Source organism: Esox lucius, chromosome 6 (genome assembly GCF_011004845.1).
Source record: "Esox lucius isolate fEsoLuc1 chromosome 6, fEsoLuc1.pri, whole genome shotgun sequence".
NCBI classification, from domain to species: domain Eukaryota; kingdom Metazoa; phylum Chordata; class Actinopteri; order Esociformes; family Esocidae; genus Esox; species Esox lucius.
This window is the reverse complement of record NC_047574.1, coordinates 29,355,750-29,373,682: the sequence shown is the minus strand read 5'-3', so window position 1 is coordinate 29,373,682 and position 17,933 is coordinate 29,355,750. Positions and strand designations below refer to the sequence as shown.

The window sequence follows — 17,933 nt, the reverse complement described above, 5'->3', positions numbered from 1 at the left end:
CTAAAGGTTGTGCTACACTGAAAGGAGACACTTCCATCAGAACTTGCCATCTGCCAATGAAGGAATTCCCTTGAAACCAATTAAAGCTGCCTTACTGTGTTGTCCAATGGCAGCTTATAGGGTCAGGAATGGATTCTTAATGGCTCACCTTGTGGATTAATATAAATTTTTTGTTGGTTTATTGTGTAGGGTTTAGAATGCCACATTGAAATAAGGTGGATGGCAATGCACGTAGCAGAAATTAATTACTGCAAATGATCCAAAAATTAACACACCGCCTGCTTTTTCTAAAGTTTTGTCTTGGACACTTCAGACAGTCACAAGCCAGTGCAATCTGCATATTTCGGTCCATTCCCCAACTAAAACCAATTAATCAAAACTAATAAGCTAATAAACACCGCATTTGACTGATTGTCACCTTCAACAAAACATACCCAATCATTATGTTCTTTAAAAAAGAAATATACACATTTAAAATGTAACAATATGGCTAAGATGACAGGTTATAGTAGCAATAAAATGTAAATACCAAAATCTAAATCCATGAATCTGGACATTAGAGGCGAAACACTGCCCTGATGTGGCAGACCAGTTATGCAAGTTTCTCCAACTTCAAAGACATTCCATTAATCTTTGTGTTGTTTCTGTGACATCTAGAGCCACACTTAGTCTATTACAATGTTCAACCTAAGTTGACGCTTCACATTTATCAACGTACATTCTGTACATTCATAGTTGTCTTCATCTGAGCAGTGAAATGCAAAAGGATTGTTTGTAAACAGCTCTAGGTATAGTGCATTTTAATCATGTTAGCAAAGACATGAGTTTGTCTCCACTCAGAATTTTCTTAAATGAAAAAAAAATTAAAAATAAAACAGTAGTTCTGATCCAGCAAGTACCCAAGTGGTGACTAAACGAAAAGGCATTCAGTCTTCAGTTTTGTCCTGGATTTTAAAGGCCTGCTTGCGGAGGTGATTCTCGATTTCCTCGCGGAATACCAGCATGCCAAGGTGTGAATGGGAGGCCTCATTCATGGCCTTGGACTGGATGCACATGCGGTACTGTTCTGGAGTCAGCTCATCTGCACACTGCTTCTCGTGCCACAGGTGGAAGAGGCTGGATACTGGCGTACGGGTCACAATCAAGTCGCTTCGCAAGTATTTCCGGTACAGGTGGACGTCTTCCACACCCCATCCTTTCACTTCCAAGTCAAATCCTCCTATGATATACAATTGGTGAGACAGTGAGATCTCATTTGAGGGACTGTCACAGTAAAAAAAAAAAGAATATGCTTTGAACACTACCAATAAGTGTCTATCAACACTGCTTACCTATGTTGAGGAAGTCCGAACGGTACTGACATGTCATTCCAAAGCCAAAATCTCTCCAGAAGCCAGCATCTTTTTTGTGTATCTGTAACAGAACATTTGTCATTGGCAAGTTGACTACTGTAAAACATCAAGATACAATAAGAAGAAAGAAATTTGTATATTTTGATGTTTCAGGTACTTACAAGTTGAGTTTCAATGGGCGGAGCCAGCTCCAGATTCCCATAGACGATGGCAGGATTATACAAACTGAAAACCACTGGATAAAACACTCGCTTGTCTAAAAGAAGAAAGTGCAAGAGACAGGGTTTTTAAATACATGTTACAAATAAAATCTAAAAAGGTTATTGGGACATTTAAAATACTCAAGTCTCAACGCTAAATAAAAAAAACACACCCAAATAATCTGACGCTAGGAAACCGAACGTTGTCGGCTACAACGTACTTGGAGCGGTGTGAAGGCGGCAGGTATTGAGATAATCCAGCGTGAAGTATATATCAACATCACAGAAAAACATCAACACGTCGCCTTTCTTCCAGGCTTGGGCTCCGATGTCCAGACCCCTCCCCCGGGAAAACTCCTCATCCACTGGGATGAGGGTGTAGTTGGAAAAGCTCTCCTCTCTACAGACCAAAATGTGTCTTTTCAATATAGCTGTTGTTTTAGCACACAACTTAGCTTTTATAGACAACATCAGTCACACACCTTTAGGCAAGTAAAAACAAGGAGTTGATTTATTCCTATACATATCTGGATTAGGAAATAACATTGGCAAGTGACAGATGCACAGCAGTAAAATCTTTTCACATTAAAAAGACAACACAAACCTGGAAATTTTTTCCAAATAAGACTTCACCTCTAGTAAGCCATCCTGTCCAAAGTAGACCACTGTAAGATGCACCCGCCTATCGTGTTCTATGCAAACTTCCCTGCAAAAAAACACCACCAACTGAATCAAAAAACCTGTTAAAACCTAACACAAAACTTAAATCATTCTAAATCTTGCTGGAGGCATTTGACCCCTTTTCATGAGACCTAACACCACAGACCTGAAGTTGTGCAGAAACTGTGAAAAGGCCTCGGTCCTTCCCGCCAATGGCACAATGATATTGATGATGACTCCTGACGTTTCTACAGAAGTGCTCCGGACTTTCATTAAAGGGCCGAATGGACGGAAGAGAGTGACATGGCGGAAGTTTTCTGAATCCTCCTTTGCGAAGAAGAGTTCATAGAGTGTACCCTTGTCCCGTTCGGTTCTATACAGCCCTGCCCACGTGAGGGTAGAACATCACTGTTTGGTCAAACACATAGGAACAAATACTTCACAGATTCACAGTTTAAATTGCATCATATTTTGCAGCCATTATTTTAATGGATACAGTCAGCCCGTCCCCATCTATCAAGCAAGAGTTTTGGCATGAATTGATGATTGTGCATCATTCAGGTGAATGCTTGACATTAGTGGTGAACAGTACAGTCTCCTATACTAAAGTGGTATATAAATCCAATTTATTATCATCACCTTCATTTTATTTGACAGCAGTAACACTTCAATTACCCTCAGTCAATTAATCCGACATGCAAGTAAACTAATGGAGCATTGTGGAGTGGCGTGTGTGTTGGTGGGGGGGGACCTACACTTACACCCTTACCCTCAGTAAAATGGGTCTCAGTGTAGGTCTGTCTCTGCATAGGCACGTCATCCTCCAGGCCATCCTCCTCGTCTGGGTTATTGATGATATCCAGGGCTGCTTCGATGACCTCCACCAGCTCGTCCCTGCGATCCTTTCTCACCGGTTTCTCCTCTGGGTGCCTGGTCAGCCCCATCTCCAGCTGGTACACCTTACTGGAAGTGAAGCTCTCAAAGGGAACAAGGGCGTACTCGCTGGGCAGCCGCGCCCCTGTGTTCACCTCTGCCTTGTCGATCTGGGAGTGGAGGAACTCCAAAAGGTCCCCGGGCTCAGTGTCTTTGGTATCAACAGGCCCCTGGACCCCAGCCGTTTCCTTCCTGTCCTGCAGGGCCCTGAGCTTCTCGCTCATCTCCTGGAGCTCCTGCTTGAGCTGAGCAATCTGCCGCTTGAGGCTGGCAGTGCGACTGACATGGCGCTCCTCCTGTTCCTGCAGCAGGGCCTGGTAGTACTCCTTCCCGTAGGTTTCGCCTCCGAGTCCAGGCAGGACCAGGCTGACGTCCGCTGGGGGCGTGCACTCCAGCAGGTAGGCAAAGAGGAGGAGGACAAGCAGCAAGAAGAGCCCGAGGAGCAGCCAGCGCATTCGGCCCTGCAGGGGCAAGCTTCGCCTTGGCATGGCGCTAACATGCAGTCCACTGGTGACAAGTCTGCATTCACATTCACGTCAGGTGAATCTACCTCAAGACGGAATGAGTGAGGTCCAATGCATTTTTTTGAACAATGTCAATAAGAAGTTCCCCTAAAATAATAAGCTACAGTATTAACTCGAGGTGGATGCTTCAGTACACCTATTACAAATGCTATTTTGTTCATTCATGTTATCCAGATGTCAAGAACACCTCAGGTGTGCCTTAGCTGATGTTCACAATGTTTTATCTTGGAGGAGTTACATTGTGAGTGGAATCCATTTTCATTTCTCGCATCTAAAATGTATTCATTACCTTCACAGGAAAAGGAAATCAGTAATCAGAAGTAAAGATTAGGAAATATTACTGCAAAAAAACTTAATTGAATTGTTATATCTCACTTAAAAATGACCGAGAATAGACTTTTCACTATATCACTTTCCTCTAATTTGTTTTTGATTCAGGACTCAATCTGAACTCTCATGCGAAGAAGCAATGAAATGTCTATTTATGTAACATTACCTACAGTAACTGCTTACATTACCTTGCCGTAGAATAATAGCCAACTAACATCGGACAGACTTACCCGCTTAAATAAAAGTGAATGTTTTTAATGCTCGTTCACAAGCAATAAAATGTAAAGGTACCAACATAGCTACCGGGCAAGTGACTATGCAACTAGCGACAAACTACAAAGGGAACGTAAGTCTTGGATAACGGAGAAGTTAGCTAGCTAGGTTAGCAAGCTAGTTATTACCTAGGCTAGATACGTGAAAAAACGGGTGGCTTTGAGCCGTTTGGCACCATTGTGTGGCAGGTTAGTTGATACATAGAAATAAAGTAAATTGTGTATTTTCTACTTACCCAGATACGGCCAGTTCTCACTGCAAATAATAAAATGAGGTAATATCAAAACTGATGCTAAACAACGCCACGGAGCAAAGTAGTCTGATCGACAAAAATGGACTTCCGGCCAATGAGTGTCTGCTGCTGTTTCAAAATAAGAGTTAATAAAATCATCTTTCTTTGCATAGAGAAATAGGTGAAATATTTATATATTTGTAAATTGGTAACAAAAAGATATCCATCTGAAATACAAACCAATTAAACAGAATAATTAAACACAAGTTATATAACCGCAGGTTTATGTCCCATCCAGGTGGGATGACCAGATTTTATTGAGTGAGACACGGGACAGTCAGACTATGACTCCTCCCCCCCGTGGGCGCAAACACCTACTACCTACACACAACTAACAACAAAAAAGTGACCATTTTACTGTACATACAATTGTATTATCAAATTTGAATGACTTGAAGATTGAATCAACAAAAGAGCGTTTCACTCAGAACAATAATGCGTTTCTCAGAAAAGGGCAAAGATGAACAGTTCCCACTGTAAAAGCTATAGGCCTACTATAATAAAATATTGCATATGTGACAAATTAATAAATTGTATTGAAGCAACAACAAAAGACCGTTAGCACTCCGGATAACATGAACACACTATGCTTTGAAAAATTAACAATGCCTAAGTTTCAGGTGTACACAGCAACAACTGTAAAACGTAATAGAATTGTGCCTATTCACGTTTGCTAACTTGATTCAGAGGGTGTGGAGTCCGGTGGGCTATTGTACTTTCGCAGCGCGAAAGCTGTGCGCTTTAATCCAAAATGTACTCGAACAAAAAGCGTCACTCTACCTTCATGGTTGCTACAGCGAGTTGGAATTTCGCGAGCACAGGTGCTTGGGCTTGGCAGCTTGTAAATAAAATGTGATTGGATCATAGTTAGACTGTATAAAATAAGGAACTTTAAGACTGTCTTGCGTGGCAAATCTTAACGTCACATTCGAATGGGCAGTAGGTAGGACCAATCAATAAACAGGACCAAGTGAAAATACGGGACAAAATAGGATATTTTGACACTTGAAATCGGACTGAAATACGGGACTGTCCCAGGAAAAACAGGACGTCTGGTCACCCTACATCCAGGCCACTGAAAAAATATATAGCGAACTTTGATTTAGGAGTGAACCACTTTTATTCTGAAAAATATTTAATTATTTTCCACCCGGATGATCATGAAGTCTGAAACAGTGTTCTCAATCTCGAGTATGAAAGGTGTGCAATGATCAACCACTGGATCCTTCTGCATGAATGGCTAACACTGTCCAGAAATTTTTGTATTTTATTCTATATAGACTTTTCGCTGAATAATTAATTAACAGGCACATGATCTTTATTGAATGAATGGATTAAAAAGTCAAAATAATTGCTTCTGGGCAAGACAATTTTATAGGAAGACAGTTCTTGCTAAAACAGAACAGAAAATGCACTTTCTGCCCTTCTTCAAATGACACCAACCACCACATAAAACCAAACTAAAAAAGTAAATATGAAACACAGAAAATATGTAGTAATGAAAAATAAGGTAATTTAATACTGCCAAGCATGTCTGACTGAAAGTTAATGTTACGCCTGTTTTCGGTGAAGTTAAATTTACAATGTTATTTCAGTATTTATAATATTTTACAGCAGAAAGTAGAAAGATCTCTCTCTTCAAGTAAAAATAGATTGCACATATTGTAATATTTTATTGATTGCAACATAATCATTTAATAACAACATTTTATGAAGAACTATTATTAACACTAATTTGTTTTCAAAATCATAGTTAATTGTTGCACAAAGATTGCCATTACAAGGAATCAAGTGGTGAGCTGCAGTTTTGACACAGGACATACACACATTCTAAAGTTAAGATAGTCTCATGTCTCAACAACACAGTAGCACTCACTATTTGATATTTTTTGGTGTAAAAGAAACAATCTATTCAACTAAACATGGTTATCTTATCTTTGGCAAGTATACTTGGAAAGAAGAAAGACTGAAATGGCTTTTACATTTCAAAGAACATGATTCTATCAAGTAGAAACTTTACAGCTTTTCTGGATGAACTCAGTGTCCACTCTTTGTCCACCTTAACCTCATAGGTCTACAATATAGGATAGGTATTGGCATAGAAGTCCCCTTTAATTCCTGGGCTGGAAACAAGATTTTCACAGTCTTATACTACTAATTGAAGGCTATCGAAGAAGCGGCACAGGCACTTGAAAGACTTCGACATTGACATACAACCGGGTACAGAGTCATGCAATGATACATCTTGGCCAACATGACCTTGAGGTAATGATTAACATCCCGAAGAGCTGCTTAAAACATGGTCTATGTAATTCCAGCCAATTCCAAGGAAATTGACTTTTTAAATCTCCCAGTTTCAACTTGGAATGCCCGTGCAACAGAAATAAAATAACTTTAGATTGTATATGTACAGTTTTTTTAATATAAATATACACATCTACCCAATTAGGAAGCTTTATTTTTGACAAAGATTTTGCTTTTAACTATCAAGCTTATCCACAATTTTTGCGGGTGAAGGCAAAGCCATCCAGTTTGCATAAACACTATCATTGGCATATCTTGTAAAGACTGGGTTACTGGCATCAAGTCTGTTGAGCAGTACCGGGCTCTTCTCAGGCCAGTTCGGGTATGACATGCCTAAAAATGAGAACATATCATTTTTCTGCACTGAGTAAAGAAAAAGTAGAGTGCAGACAGTAAGGCTCTCAAAAAGAAACTGTTTTTTCCCCCTCAATTTTTACAGAAGCCATTTTTCAGAAGTTAATTATAGACCAATGTTTCACTCTGACATTGGAACATGAGAAGGCTATTAATTTAGAATTCTACAAGAAAGCCACTTCACAGACAATAACGATGTCCACAGTTCCTTGTACACAGTTCAACAGAAGAAATGCACTGGATTGATTACAGGAGTGAAAGAAAACGCAAACAACAATTATTGGTACATTTTTGTGTATGTCATGATTCGTTAATGTTATCCTTGGCTCATGCACCATTAATCATTGTTGTCTCTATTATAGCCGATAAAATAATAGGGTCACTGTAACAGGAAACCATGGACACCGAGTCACTGCCCATTTCTTGATAACTACTTCACTGGCAACCATCTTATTGCTAAATAACTTTCTGAACTGTCAACTGGAAGTGCTTAGGATCTGTAGGATTAGTTTGGGAATTTGGAATGCAAAAATGTTTTTCTGAAAGTATTTATCAATGTTAGCCAAGAGTTTAATTCAAAAGCCTTACTGTTTCTCTATTCAGCATTGTAGAAGAAAATCTATATGCGTTATAGGTAGCCAACATCCAATCCAGATAACTTATGCCAGATTGGAATCCAAACAAAATAGATAATTATTGATTCAGCAAGGACCTGTTTCAAATGTTAAACTGTTTTTGAACAGCATTTTCCAAATTAATAAATGTGTTGATGTGAAGTGTTGGAATTTGTTTAAAAAAAGTTTTATGACGTTCAAAAAGTACTAGTGTCCTAATAATCAAATCAATTTGTAGGAATGAATGTGAATTACAGTATTCTATACAAGGGAATGTTATTATGGAAATATTGCATATTTACAGATGTGTCAATATTTTGGTCGGGTTTCATGTACATCAGAAGCAGGTCCAAATAGCAATCATACCACACAAGATCCTCTTTTTTCCACTGACTCTCATTTTCTAAGAAATGGGAGACTTTTTCTGGAAGCATGCCAAGATCAAAGCCACACACTGTCTACAGGAAGCCAAACATGACATGTCAAAAAGACAACTTGTGTGTCCTGTCTCTAGAATCGAGTAAATGCATGGGAAATTCTACCATAGAGCTTGTTTTCAATCCATGTGGAGGGAATGGTTCGAGGGAGAGGGGTGTTATTACAGTCCACTAGGGGCGTATCCTCTTCAGAGAGGGCGTCGTCGTACAGCAGGGCGTCGGCTGGCGTGGACGCCGCCAGGTCCAGGTAATCCTGACAACAGGACAGGAACGCCAGATTAGACTAATCACTGAGGACAGAGAGCTGGAGCATAATGCTCTGCTGTATCCTGCACATGAATTTATGGACTAATTCAACCTCCCAAATAACTATGATTGTAGCTAGTTGGTGCAAAAAGTCCAATAAAAAACAGTAGATTTCCTGCTTCTGTATATTTTGGCAGTGTTTATGATATTTTCAAAATTGCATTTTCATATTTGGCCTTAACACAAGGTTATCTGCTGTTACAATTTTGCAATTGCAGCTCTTGTTGCCGGAGGCCATTTTAGGAATGCTCACCAGACATAGTTGATACTTACAGGTGGACATGAGACTAGCCATATGGTGACCACTTCATGACAGGGTGTACAAGTAAACAGACTAACAACCACTTCAGAAAGGTAAAGTGTTTCAGTTTTGTTTGGCCTACCCTGTTTTTCACCATCATTTTCTCCAGCTCTTTGCTGATCTCTGCGAATATAGGCCTCTTGTCTGACTCCTGTTTCCAGCATCGGAGCATCAGGTTATACCTACAGAAATACATTCGCACACCACCTTATGGTCACGAGCAACAAAACGCATGATTCACCATGAAAATAAAACAAGATGGATCATTACAACATCCAAACGCAGTAACAACTGGATTTTAATAAAGGTGTGGTAATGTGGAAGACTTACATTTCCTCAGTGCAGTTCTCTGGTTTCTCCATCCTGTAGCCAGTTTTTAGGAGGTTAAAGAGACGTTCAGGAGCAATTCCTGGGTATGGGTTTCCGCCCAGTGTCACAATCTCCCACAATAGAACACCAAAGGACCAGCTGGTGCAACATAGGGAGGAACACCACAATTTTAGCATCAGTGCCTCCTGAATGTTATAATACTCCGATTATTTTCTGCATGCTTTACAGACTGAGTCGATTAAATAAAAAAAGGACCATGCAAAAAAATGGTTGGTTATGTATTGAATATGTTTTGATAAATGTAATACAATTGTCCTTAACATATGTTTGAAATTGAGTGTTGTGGTACTCACACATCACTTTGTGTTGTGTAAATGTGATCAAACAAGGACTCTATTGCCATCCATTTAACTGGGATTCGACCCTAAAAGCGAGAAAGAAAATAAAAACCATACATAAGCTGTGATGTAAATCCTGTTAAAGAAATCCTCGAAATATATTCAATCACAAAATAATTGAGCGATATAATTTAAAAAAATGTGTAGTTCGATTGGTGTTTCACTTGAGTTCCTTACCTTACTCCTCTTCACATAGGAGTCTTCCTCATACACATCCCGAGATAAACCAAAGTCTGAAATCTTCATCTTACGCCCCTCTGCAACTAGGACGTTCCTTGCAGCAAGGTCCCTGTGAACAAGCTATTCGAAAGAGAAAAATAAATCTAAACTATAGCCGTTGTGAGGACTGTCACATTGACCTTCAGTTAGGTTTTGCTTTAAATGTATATATACTGTATATATAAGTAATGGGACATTTGTGTTATGTTTAAATTAGTATGTACTTTTTTGAAGATTAATAAAAAATAAAAAATAAATTCTATACAAGGCACCTTCATTTCAGCGAGGTATTGCATGCCCCTGGAGATCTGCCAGGCAAAGGAGATAAGGTCTCCCATGGTGAGTGCCCTCTCATCTGGGTTCTCCAGGTAGCTTGAGTTGCGATTGGCATCGTTGCCAGACATGTAGCTAGGCCCCACTTTTCGACTCTCACGCAGGAAGTTACGCAGTGACCCATATTTGGCATATTCTACAATCAGGTACATGGGACCTAGATGGAGAGATGCAACACGTAAGAAGGTCACATAAAGGCTGACAGTGTTTGTCAATATTAATTGAAAGAGGCACCAGAGAAATATAAAGTAGAACATTTGAAGGTTAAGCACAGAAATATCAATGTTTTTATTAATACCAATAAGCCCCCATTATTAAACAACCACTCGATGACTTTGAGTACAATTTGATCAAATGGGTTGTCTCAGGTATTGGTACTCAAAAGTATGTGACCTGAAGACAACATTATATATAAACCGATCAGCCGCAACATTATGACCAACTGCCTAATATTGTGTAGGTCACCCTTTTGCTGACAAAACTGCCCTGAAGGTGTGCTGTGGAATCTGGCAGCAAGACGTTAGCAGCAGATCTTTAAGTCCTGTAAGTTGCGTAGTGGGGCCTCCATGGATTGGACCTGTTTGTCCATCACATCCCACAGATGCTTGATTGGATTGAGATCTAATGAATTTGGAGGCCAAGTCAACACATTGAACTCATTGTTGTGTTCCTCAAACCATTCCTGAACCATTTTTGCTTTGTGGCAGGGCACATTATTCTGCTGAAAGAGGCCAATGCTATCAGGGAATACTGTTGCCATGTAAGGTTACACATGTTCTCCAACAATGCTTAGGTAGGTGGTACGTGTCAAGGTAACATCCGCATGAATGGCAGGACCCAAGGTTTCCCAGCAGAACATGGACCAAAGCATCACAGTGCCTCCACTAGCTTGCCTTATTCCCATAGTGTATCCTGGTGCCATGTGTTCTCCAGGTAAACAACGCACACACACCTGGCCATCCACGTGACGTAAAAGATAACATGATTCATCAGGCCAGGCCACCTTCCATTGATCTGTGGTCCAGTTCTGATACTCACGAACCCATTGTAGGCGCTTTCGGCAGTGCAACAGAACAAAATGCGATGCACTGTGTGATCTGACTCCTTTCTATCAGTACCAGCATTAACCTTTTCAGTAATTTGAGCTCCAGTAGCTCGTCTGTTGGATCGGACCACACGGCCTGCCTTCACTCCCCACGTGCATTAGTGAACCCTGTCGCCAGTTCACAGCTTTTCCTTCCTTGGACCACTTTTGATAGGTCCTGACCACTGCAGACTGGGAACACCCCACAAGGGCTGCAGTTTTGGAGATGCTCTGACCCAGTCGTCTAGGCATCACAATTTGGCCCTTGTCAGTCACTCAGATCCTTACGCTTGCCCATTTTTCTTGCTTCCATCATATCAACTTTGAGGACAGAATGTTCACCTGCTGCCTAATATATCCCACCCACTGACAGGTGCCATGTTTACGAGATTATCAGTGTTATTCACTTCACCTGTCAGTGGTCATAATGTTGATGGCTGATTGGTGTATATAATGTTATATATATGCACAATTCCATTGGAAGACTTACAGTCAATCAGCAATTGATACCCTGTATCAGTGCAATGGATGTGAAGACTTACCGTCCTGACTGCAAGCCCCATACATTTTGATGACATGTGGATGATTGACTTGCTTCAGCAAGGTGAATTCTGACAGGAGGTCACGAAGTTCACTATGTGAGGCGTGGTCTGTCACAAAAAAGCAGTGGATTGTGAAATTTTTCAATGAAATTAATTTGCATGCATGACTAGAGCTGGCCAAAAGCCACATCATATAAATTCGCTTCTCACAACAGACTTGTTAAACACATGAGTATTAACATTTATTTTTCTGTTGTCATTTATTTTTTTAAGTTAGTCTTACCTTTAAGCATTTTCACAGCTACAGTGGTGTAGCCAGCTTTCCCTTTCAACCGGAATGCAGTTGCCTTGACAACCTTCCCAAACTCCCCCTCTCCTAAGGTTTTTCCCAGCACCAGGTTTTTGCGTGGAAATTCCCATTTGGGATCTTCCTGTTAAAACAATTAAGTTGCATTTTAAAGTATTACAGATGTCTGCTACTTATGCAAATGACAAACTATGTTTTAAACATAAATTTAGGCTGGATGTGTAAAATGTGCATAATTTATAAGTAGAATCACTATCGTATCTCAGTTAGCCAAGTAAGTCAGTGGTTTTGATGACATGGGGCAAAAATCAACATAAATGACATAGTACACAACTTTTGGGGATAGTTTTGGCTGGACGGCACCTCTTCTACAAACAGTGTCCAGAATTCCTGGTATGTTTCCTTAAAAACGCCGTACACTGAAGAATAACGTGTTATACTCTTCCTAAAAGCCAGTAGAGCTGTTTGATATAGCTTGGGACACAGCATTCAGGACACCTAGCCAGCATTTACATAAAACTTGGTGAATGGGGGCAAGTTAGCTAACACACAAAACATAGCATTAGCTAAGGTCTTACAGGTATTTTGAAGGTGTCAATAGCCACTTGATTCTCAGTAGAGTCCAATGAGCCGCGACGCACGTTGTTAGCAGAGTAACTGATAGGGTAAGACTGAGCAGGGCGTCGGAAGGTCATCTCAGCTGAGGCGATGGGGGGCTTGGGGGAGTTCTTGTGGTAGCGATGGATGAAGAAGGAAGACAGGAGGATGGAGACAATGAAGGAGAGCAGCACGGCAGAGGCAATGATGGTCTTGCAGACATCGTCACACATGGCCTCTGGATCAGACAACAGTAAAAGTGGTCAGGGGTCAAAAGGAGAAGCAATGGAAACCATTCTTTGGTAACAAATTGCCAATTGATTGACATTCATACCTTGATCTTGAAACATCTTTATTTTTGAAAGGTGTTTCAATACCAATGCAGTGGTTTGTGTTGGTGGAAACATGTAGATAAAAAAATATTTGAATGGGAACAACTAACCCTCTATGTCATCCTTCTCACAGAAGCATTTTTCTGAGTAGCAATAGCAGGTTCCATAGCCAGCTCGAATTCCAGACATTAGGCCCTTCTCGTGACCTCCGATTATCGGTTTTCCTGAGAGACACAAACGTATGTAAGTCTATTGAATATAACAAAATAGAAAATAACAATAAAAAATGTTGAAAACTATGGAAGGTAATGTACTTTTTTCAATGCAGCCAAAAAAAATTATCAGCAAAATATTTATTCACTGTCCATAACCGAGAGAAAAGGGGGTATTAATTATTTATTTTTTATTAAGAAGATGGTATATGTAAGATGGTAGAAATCCAACTTAATGGCCTGCTAAATGGTAATTACTAGAGAAAAACCCATCATTGCTGATATTTGACCTCCATGTCACCTACAAAAAAACTTTCCTTGAAAACCGCATTTGCGGCAAATACAGTACATAAACGTATGTGAATGCAACACAAATGCTTATCACCGATTTCCAACTTGCTTATGAGTGCAATTTAAACACTTCTCACTTGTGCAATCCTGAGGACATATCAGCGTGTTTTTATCTTCAACTGAGTCACAAACACCATCAGGACACGTGCGGAGATCAGGCGAGCATGTGGAATAACCTACTGATATTCCTGCAAGCCAGAGTACAACATATATTTCAAATTGTCAATTGATAGAAATAACAAGCAAAAATACACCTTGGACAGCATTTCCTGAGCCGATACAAAACCCTTTATTATGGACAGAGATTCCGGTACCTTTTTCAGAACCCTGTCTCCACTGGCACCTCCCCGTGGGTGCCCCCAGGCCTCTGAGGTTCTCACAGTCACCACGCTGTCTCCCCACTGCACAGGAGAACTGCTGATCCTCAAGGTCCTGCTTATCAACTATGCAACACAAAAACAAAGTTTGTGAAAACAACTCTCTTGCTTGACAGTATCAACTGTCAAGCAAGATCAAAACAGTCTACTGTAGTTGCTACATGCTATATGCTAAAAGCTATGGTTTAGGTGAATGGGCAAAACCTATTAATTTTAAGGAGTCACGCAACTGATACCTTCCAAACACGTATGCCATAGGTACTCATTGTTAAACTTATTTGCCTCAGGCTCAGTGTCTTGAGTATGGATGGGATACAACTGATAACAGGCTAGTACTTACTATTGCTGTTGAGCACAATAAGGATCTGAGTGCTGGCCTGCAGGTGACTCTGCTGCTCTTCAGCAATGACCACGTACTGCAGGTCCTGGCATTCCGGCCTGCGGAGTGCCTTGGTGTCGTTCACAAACAGCAGCCCAGCCATGTAGCTGTGGCTCTGTATGATGCTAATCGCATTGTAACATGACTTTATATCGGCAGACACGTTGTTGTCTGCTACTGCTAGCCGGTACATTACACTAATGCCCCGAAACTTCAGGCAGTTGTCCACACATATGCTACCGACCTGAAAAGATAAAAGACAATACCTCTAATGAGTTGTCTAAAATAGGGGAGGGCAAACTTTTTGGTTCAGGGGCCACATTTTTTTTGTAATCTGTTAATCATAAATTATTTGCAGGCCAGAAAAGGTCAATTATTAAAACATTCATACAGTAGGTCCATTATAATGTCTAAATAATTTAAATCCAGAGTCAGATCCAAAGTCAGAGTATGATCTAAAAGAAGGAGTCTGGTTCATGAGCATTTTGTAAGTAATGAGGGCAATACGTGGCCTATGGGTACCTGGGCGTAGGCGTTGGCTTTACGTGTTAAGGTGAAGAGGTATGTCACATTGGTGAAGCGGATAGGAACTGGTAAAATGGTAATATTGTAGTGCAGCAACACGGTTCCTTTTGGGCCCGGGTATGCAGTATCATTGAACAGGAAATCCAGCTGGAAGGTTCTATTTTCAGTTACAGACAAATTTTTCTTCAGTACAAGCCCTATGTATCACAAAAAACAGGGAAAGTGTTGTTTATCTCACACAGTTAGGTCCGGAAACATTTGGACACTGATACAATTTTCATAATTTGGGCTCTGTACACCACCACAATTAATTTGTTTTTGAAACAACCAAGATGATATTGAAGTGCAGACTTTCAGCTTTAATTCAAAGGGTTTAACAAAAATATCATATGAAATGCTTAGGAATTGCAACCCTTTTCATACACAGTCACCTTATTTCAGGGGCTCAAATGTAATTCGACAAATTAATACAATCATAAATAAAATGTAACTTTTTAATACTTCCTTTGCAGGCAATGACTGCTTGAAGTCTGGAACGCATGAACATCACCAAACGCTGGGTTTTGTCCTTTGTGATTCTTTTGCCAGGCCTTTATGGCAGCTGTCTTCCGTTGTTTGTTTGTGGGTCTTTCTGCCTTAAGTTGCCTTCAGCAAGTGAAATGCACGCTTGATCGGGTTGAGATCAGTGATTGAATCGGCCATTGCAGAATATTCTACTTCATCGCCTTACAAAAATTCCTGGGTTGCTTTCGCAGTATGTTTTAGGTCATTGTCCATCTGTAACGTGAAGCGCCGTCCAATTTGGCTGAATCTGAGCAGACAATATATCCCTATACAATTCACCCAGCTGCTTCTGTATTATGTTATACTAGTGACCCAGTGCCATTGGAAGCCATGCATGTCCATGCCATCACATTGCCTCCACCGTGTTTTACAGATGATGTGGTATGTTCGGATCCATTCCAAGCCTTCTCCATACTTTTTTCTTCCCATCATTCGGGTACAGGTTGATCTTAGTTTCATCTGTCCAAAGAATGCTGTTCCAGAACTGGGCTGGCTATTTTAGATGTTCTTTGGCAAAGTTTAGTCTAGCCTTTCTATTCTTTAGACTTACGAATGGTTTGCACCCGTCTGTATTTGCTCTTGTGAAGTCTTCTCTTTATGGTAGGCTTGGATAATGATATGCCTACCTCCTGGAGAGTGCTGTTCACTTGGCTGGATGTTGTGAAGGGGTTTGTCTTTACCATGGAAAGGATCCTACTATCATATACCACTGTTGTCTTCCGTGGACGTCCAGTTCTGTTTGTGTTGCAGAGCTTTCTCACAACTACGTTCCTTTTTTCTCTGAATGTACCCACTGTTGATTTGGCCACTGCTAATGTTCCTGCTATCTGTCCTTTGACCGCATGTTGTAGGTTCACAGCAATAGCTTCAAAATACACATGCCACACCTGGAATCAACTCCAGACCTTTTACCTGCTTAATTGGTGAAGAAATAATTAAGGAATAGCCCACACCTGTCCATGAAACAGCTTTTGAGTCAATTGTCCAATTACTTTTGGTCCCTTGAAAAAGAGGGGGCTGCATATTAAAGAGCTGTAATTCCTAAACCCTTCCTCCAATTAAAATGTGATTACCCTGAAATTAAAGCGGACACACCGCACTTTAAGCCCATATTCATTATTTAACCGTAACTTTAATATATTCTGATGAACAGCCAAAATAACAAAACGTGTGTCAGTGTTCAATTACCTAACAGTTATTCCATCAAAACAAGTGTTGTAACATAAACAGGCTGGTCTCATAGTCATATCCTAAAGCTATTTCTAGAAGGAAAAGTGACAAGGTTTACATTGTGCCAGGGAAAAAGGAACTTGTGATTGTGGAATTAATATGGACTACTCACTGAACTCAAAAACAGTGCCTCTGACATTGCCAAAAATAGCCTTCTCTTCTTTGAAAGAGAATTGTACGGTGAAAGATTCACTTATCCACGAGTTGTTGGTCATCATATTTCCAACAAATCTATTTGTGCCCTGCTCCGGGCGAACATAAGATGTTGTGTCTCTGTCGTACACCAACAAGTTGCCAAATGAACTTCCCTGAGAAACACACACAACAAGAACAATTGAAGTATCAATAATAACATACAGCCTCATGGATAAATGGCTAAATAGTATTGTTTTATAGTAAAAGTAAGGTCACCTGCACCCGATCAAACTCCAGCACCACATCATCGGTGTCTGTTCCGTTGACATATGGTGCATTGTCGTCTTCGTCGTAGACGTTGATGTGTAAGGTAAAGTACAACTTGTTGATTATTGTGGCAGTCTGCACTCTACATTCCAGCATGAGACTGTACATCTCTCTTTCCTCGCGGTCCAATGGAGCAGTTACTACCAATTCGGTGGTGCTGTCATTAACGGCAAATGGAGCTGGAACGTCTTAAATCAGGTAGAACACAAAGAAAGGATGTATTCAGTTAGTCTCAAAAATAGGTAGTTATCTGAATTAAAATCACCTTAATTAAGCAAAGTACATTCACACCTACACATAATTTGACTTTGTGTAATAGTGCTGCTTGATTACTTTGTGAGTAAGGGGGTGTAAATTCATACTTGCTTATTAAGTACCTGCGAAGGGTTGGATGTTTCTCATAAAACTTGGCGCAGGGAGTATGGGGGCGCTGTGTAAAATTGCCTGTGGGTGTTTTGTACGATTATGTTATATATTAGGTTGTACCTTCTATGCCTAAATACTTGCCGTAGTTGGAGGCATAGACTATGTTGGGTAAGTTTAAGCATGTTCGATATAAACGGTTGAAGAAAGTCCTGCCTTCTGATTTATTGTATATTTTGTTATAAAGACATGGTTAGGAAACCCGTGAGATTACAAAAGAATGGCGAGGAGGACGTCTGTACCTACGGGAGCTACTCTGTCCAGAAGAAGTCTTTTATTTTTACAAGTTAAACCTGTTATTTACTGTGGAATGGTTGAGGCTAATGTTAGCACAGAGTATAGCTAGCAGGTGCATGTGCATTTTGAGCTTATGCTAGCTAAGTGAGCA

General features: G+C 40.3%; 2 protein-coding genes across 6 annotated transcripts in view; both read right to left on the bottom strand.

Annotated features, from left to right (window-relative positions):
- Window positions 1-783: 783 nt before the first annotated feature.
- On the bottom strand, window positions 784-4,638 carry csgalnact2 (chondroitin sulfate N-acetylgalactosaminyltransferase 2). Of its 2 annotated transcripts, XM_010901521.4 has the most exons (8): window positions 4,508-4,636; window positions 2,982-3,958; window positions 2,379-2,595; window positions 2,157-2,258; window positions 1,774-1,952; window positions 1,514-1,608; window positions 1,332-1,413; window positions 784-1,219 (listed from the first exon to the last, which is right to left on the bottom strand). In XM_010901521.4, the coding sequence occupies exons 2-8, from the start codon at window positions 3,631-3,633 to the stop codon at window positions 927-929; spliced, it is 1,620 nt and encodes a 539-aa protein (XP_010899823.1). In that variant the 5' UTR covers window positions 3,634-3,958; window positions 4,508-4,636; the 3' UTR covers window positions 784-926. The 2 variants fall into 2 exon arrangements, with proteins under 2 accessions (XP_010899823.1, XP_019903075.1); XM_020047516.3 differs by lacking the exons at window positions 784-1,219; window positions 1,332-1,413 and having other exon boundaries at window positions 1,521-1,608; window positions 1,726-1,952; window positions 4,508-4,638.
- A 1,601-nt stretch (window positions 4,639-6,239) lies between these two features.
- ret (ret proto-oncogene receptor tyrosine kinase) overlaps window positions 6,240-17,933 on the bottom strand; it is a 103,287-nt gene continuing 91,593 nt past the window's right edge. For 3 of the 4 annotated variants that reach the window (XM_020047394.3, XM_034292914.1, XM_010901522.4), the window contains 17 exons: window positions 17,072-17,310; window positions 16,773-16,968; window positions 14,864-15,063; window positions 14,303-14,585; window positions 13,900-14,028; window positions 13,663-13,773; window positions 13,133-13,246; window positions 12,672-12,928; window positions 12,070-12,217; window positions 11,787-11,894; window positions 10,100-10,317; window positions 9,786-9,908; window positions 9,564-9,634; window positions 9,211-9,348; window positions 8,963-9,062; window positions 8,379-8,526; window positions 6,240-7,201 (listed from right to left, as the gene is read on the bottom strand). In XM_020047394.3, coding sequence (XP_019902953.2) covers window positions 7,044-7,201; window positions 8,379-8,526; window positions 8,963-9,062; window positions 9,211-9,348; window positions 9,564-9,634; window positions 9,786-9,908; window positions 10,100-10,317; window positions 11,787-11,894; window positions 12,070-12,217; window positions 12,672-12,928; window positions 13,133-13,246; window positions 13,663-13,773; window positions 13,900-14,028; window positions 14,303-14,585; window positions 14,864-15,063; window positions 16,773-16,968; window positions 17,072-17,310 — 2,741 coding nt within the window. In that variant the 3' untranslated portion in view covers window positions 6,240-7,043. Of the gene's footprint in view, window positions 8,527-8,962; window positions 9,063-9,210; window positions 9,349-9,563; window positions 9,635-9,785; window positions 9,909-10,099; window positions 10,318-11,786; window positions 11,895-12,069; window positions 12,218-12,671; window positions 12,929-13,132; window positions 13,247-13,662; window positions 13,774-13,899; window positions 14,029-14,302; window positions 14,586-14,863; window positions 15,064-16,772; window positions 16,969-17,071; window positions 17,311-17,933 lie in introns of all 4 variants that reach the window. The other variant, XM_029120591.2, reaches the window with a different exon arrangement.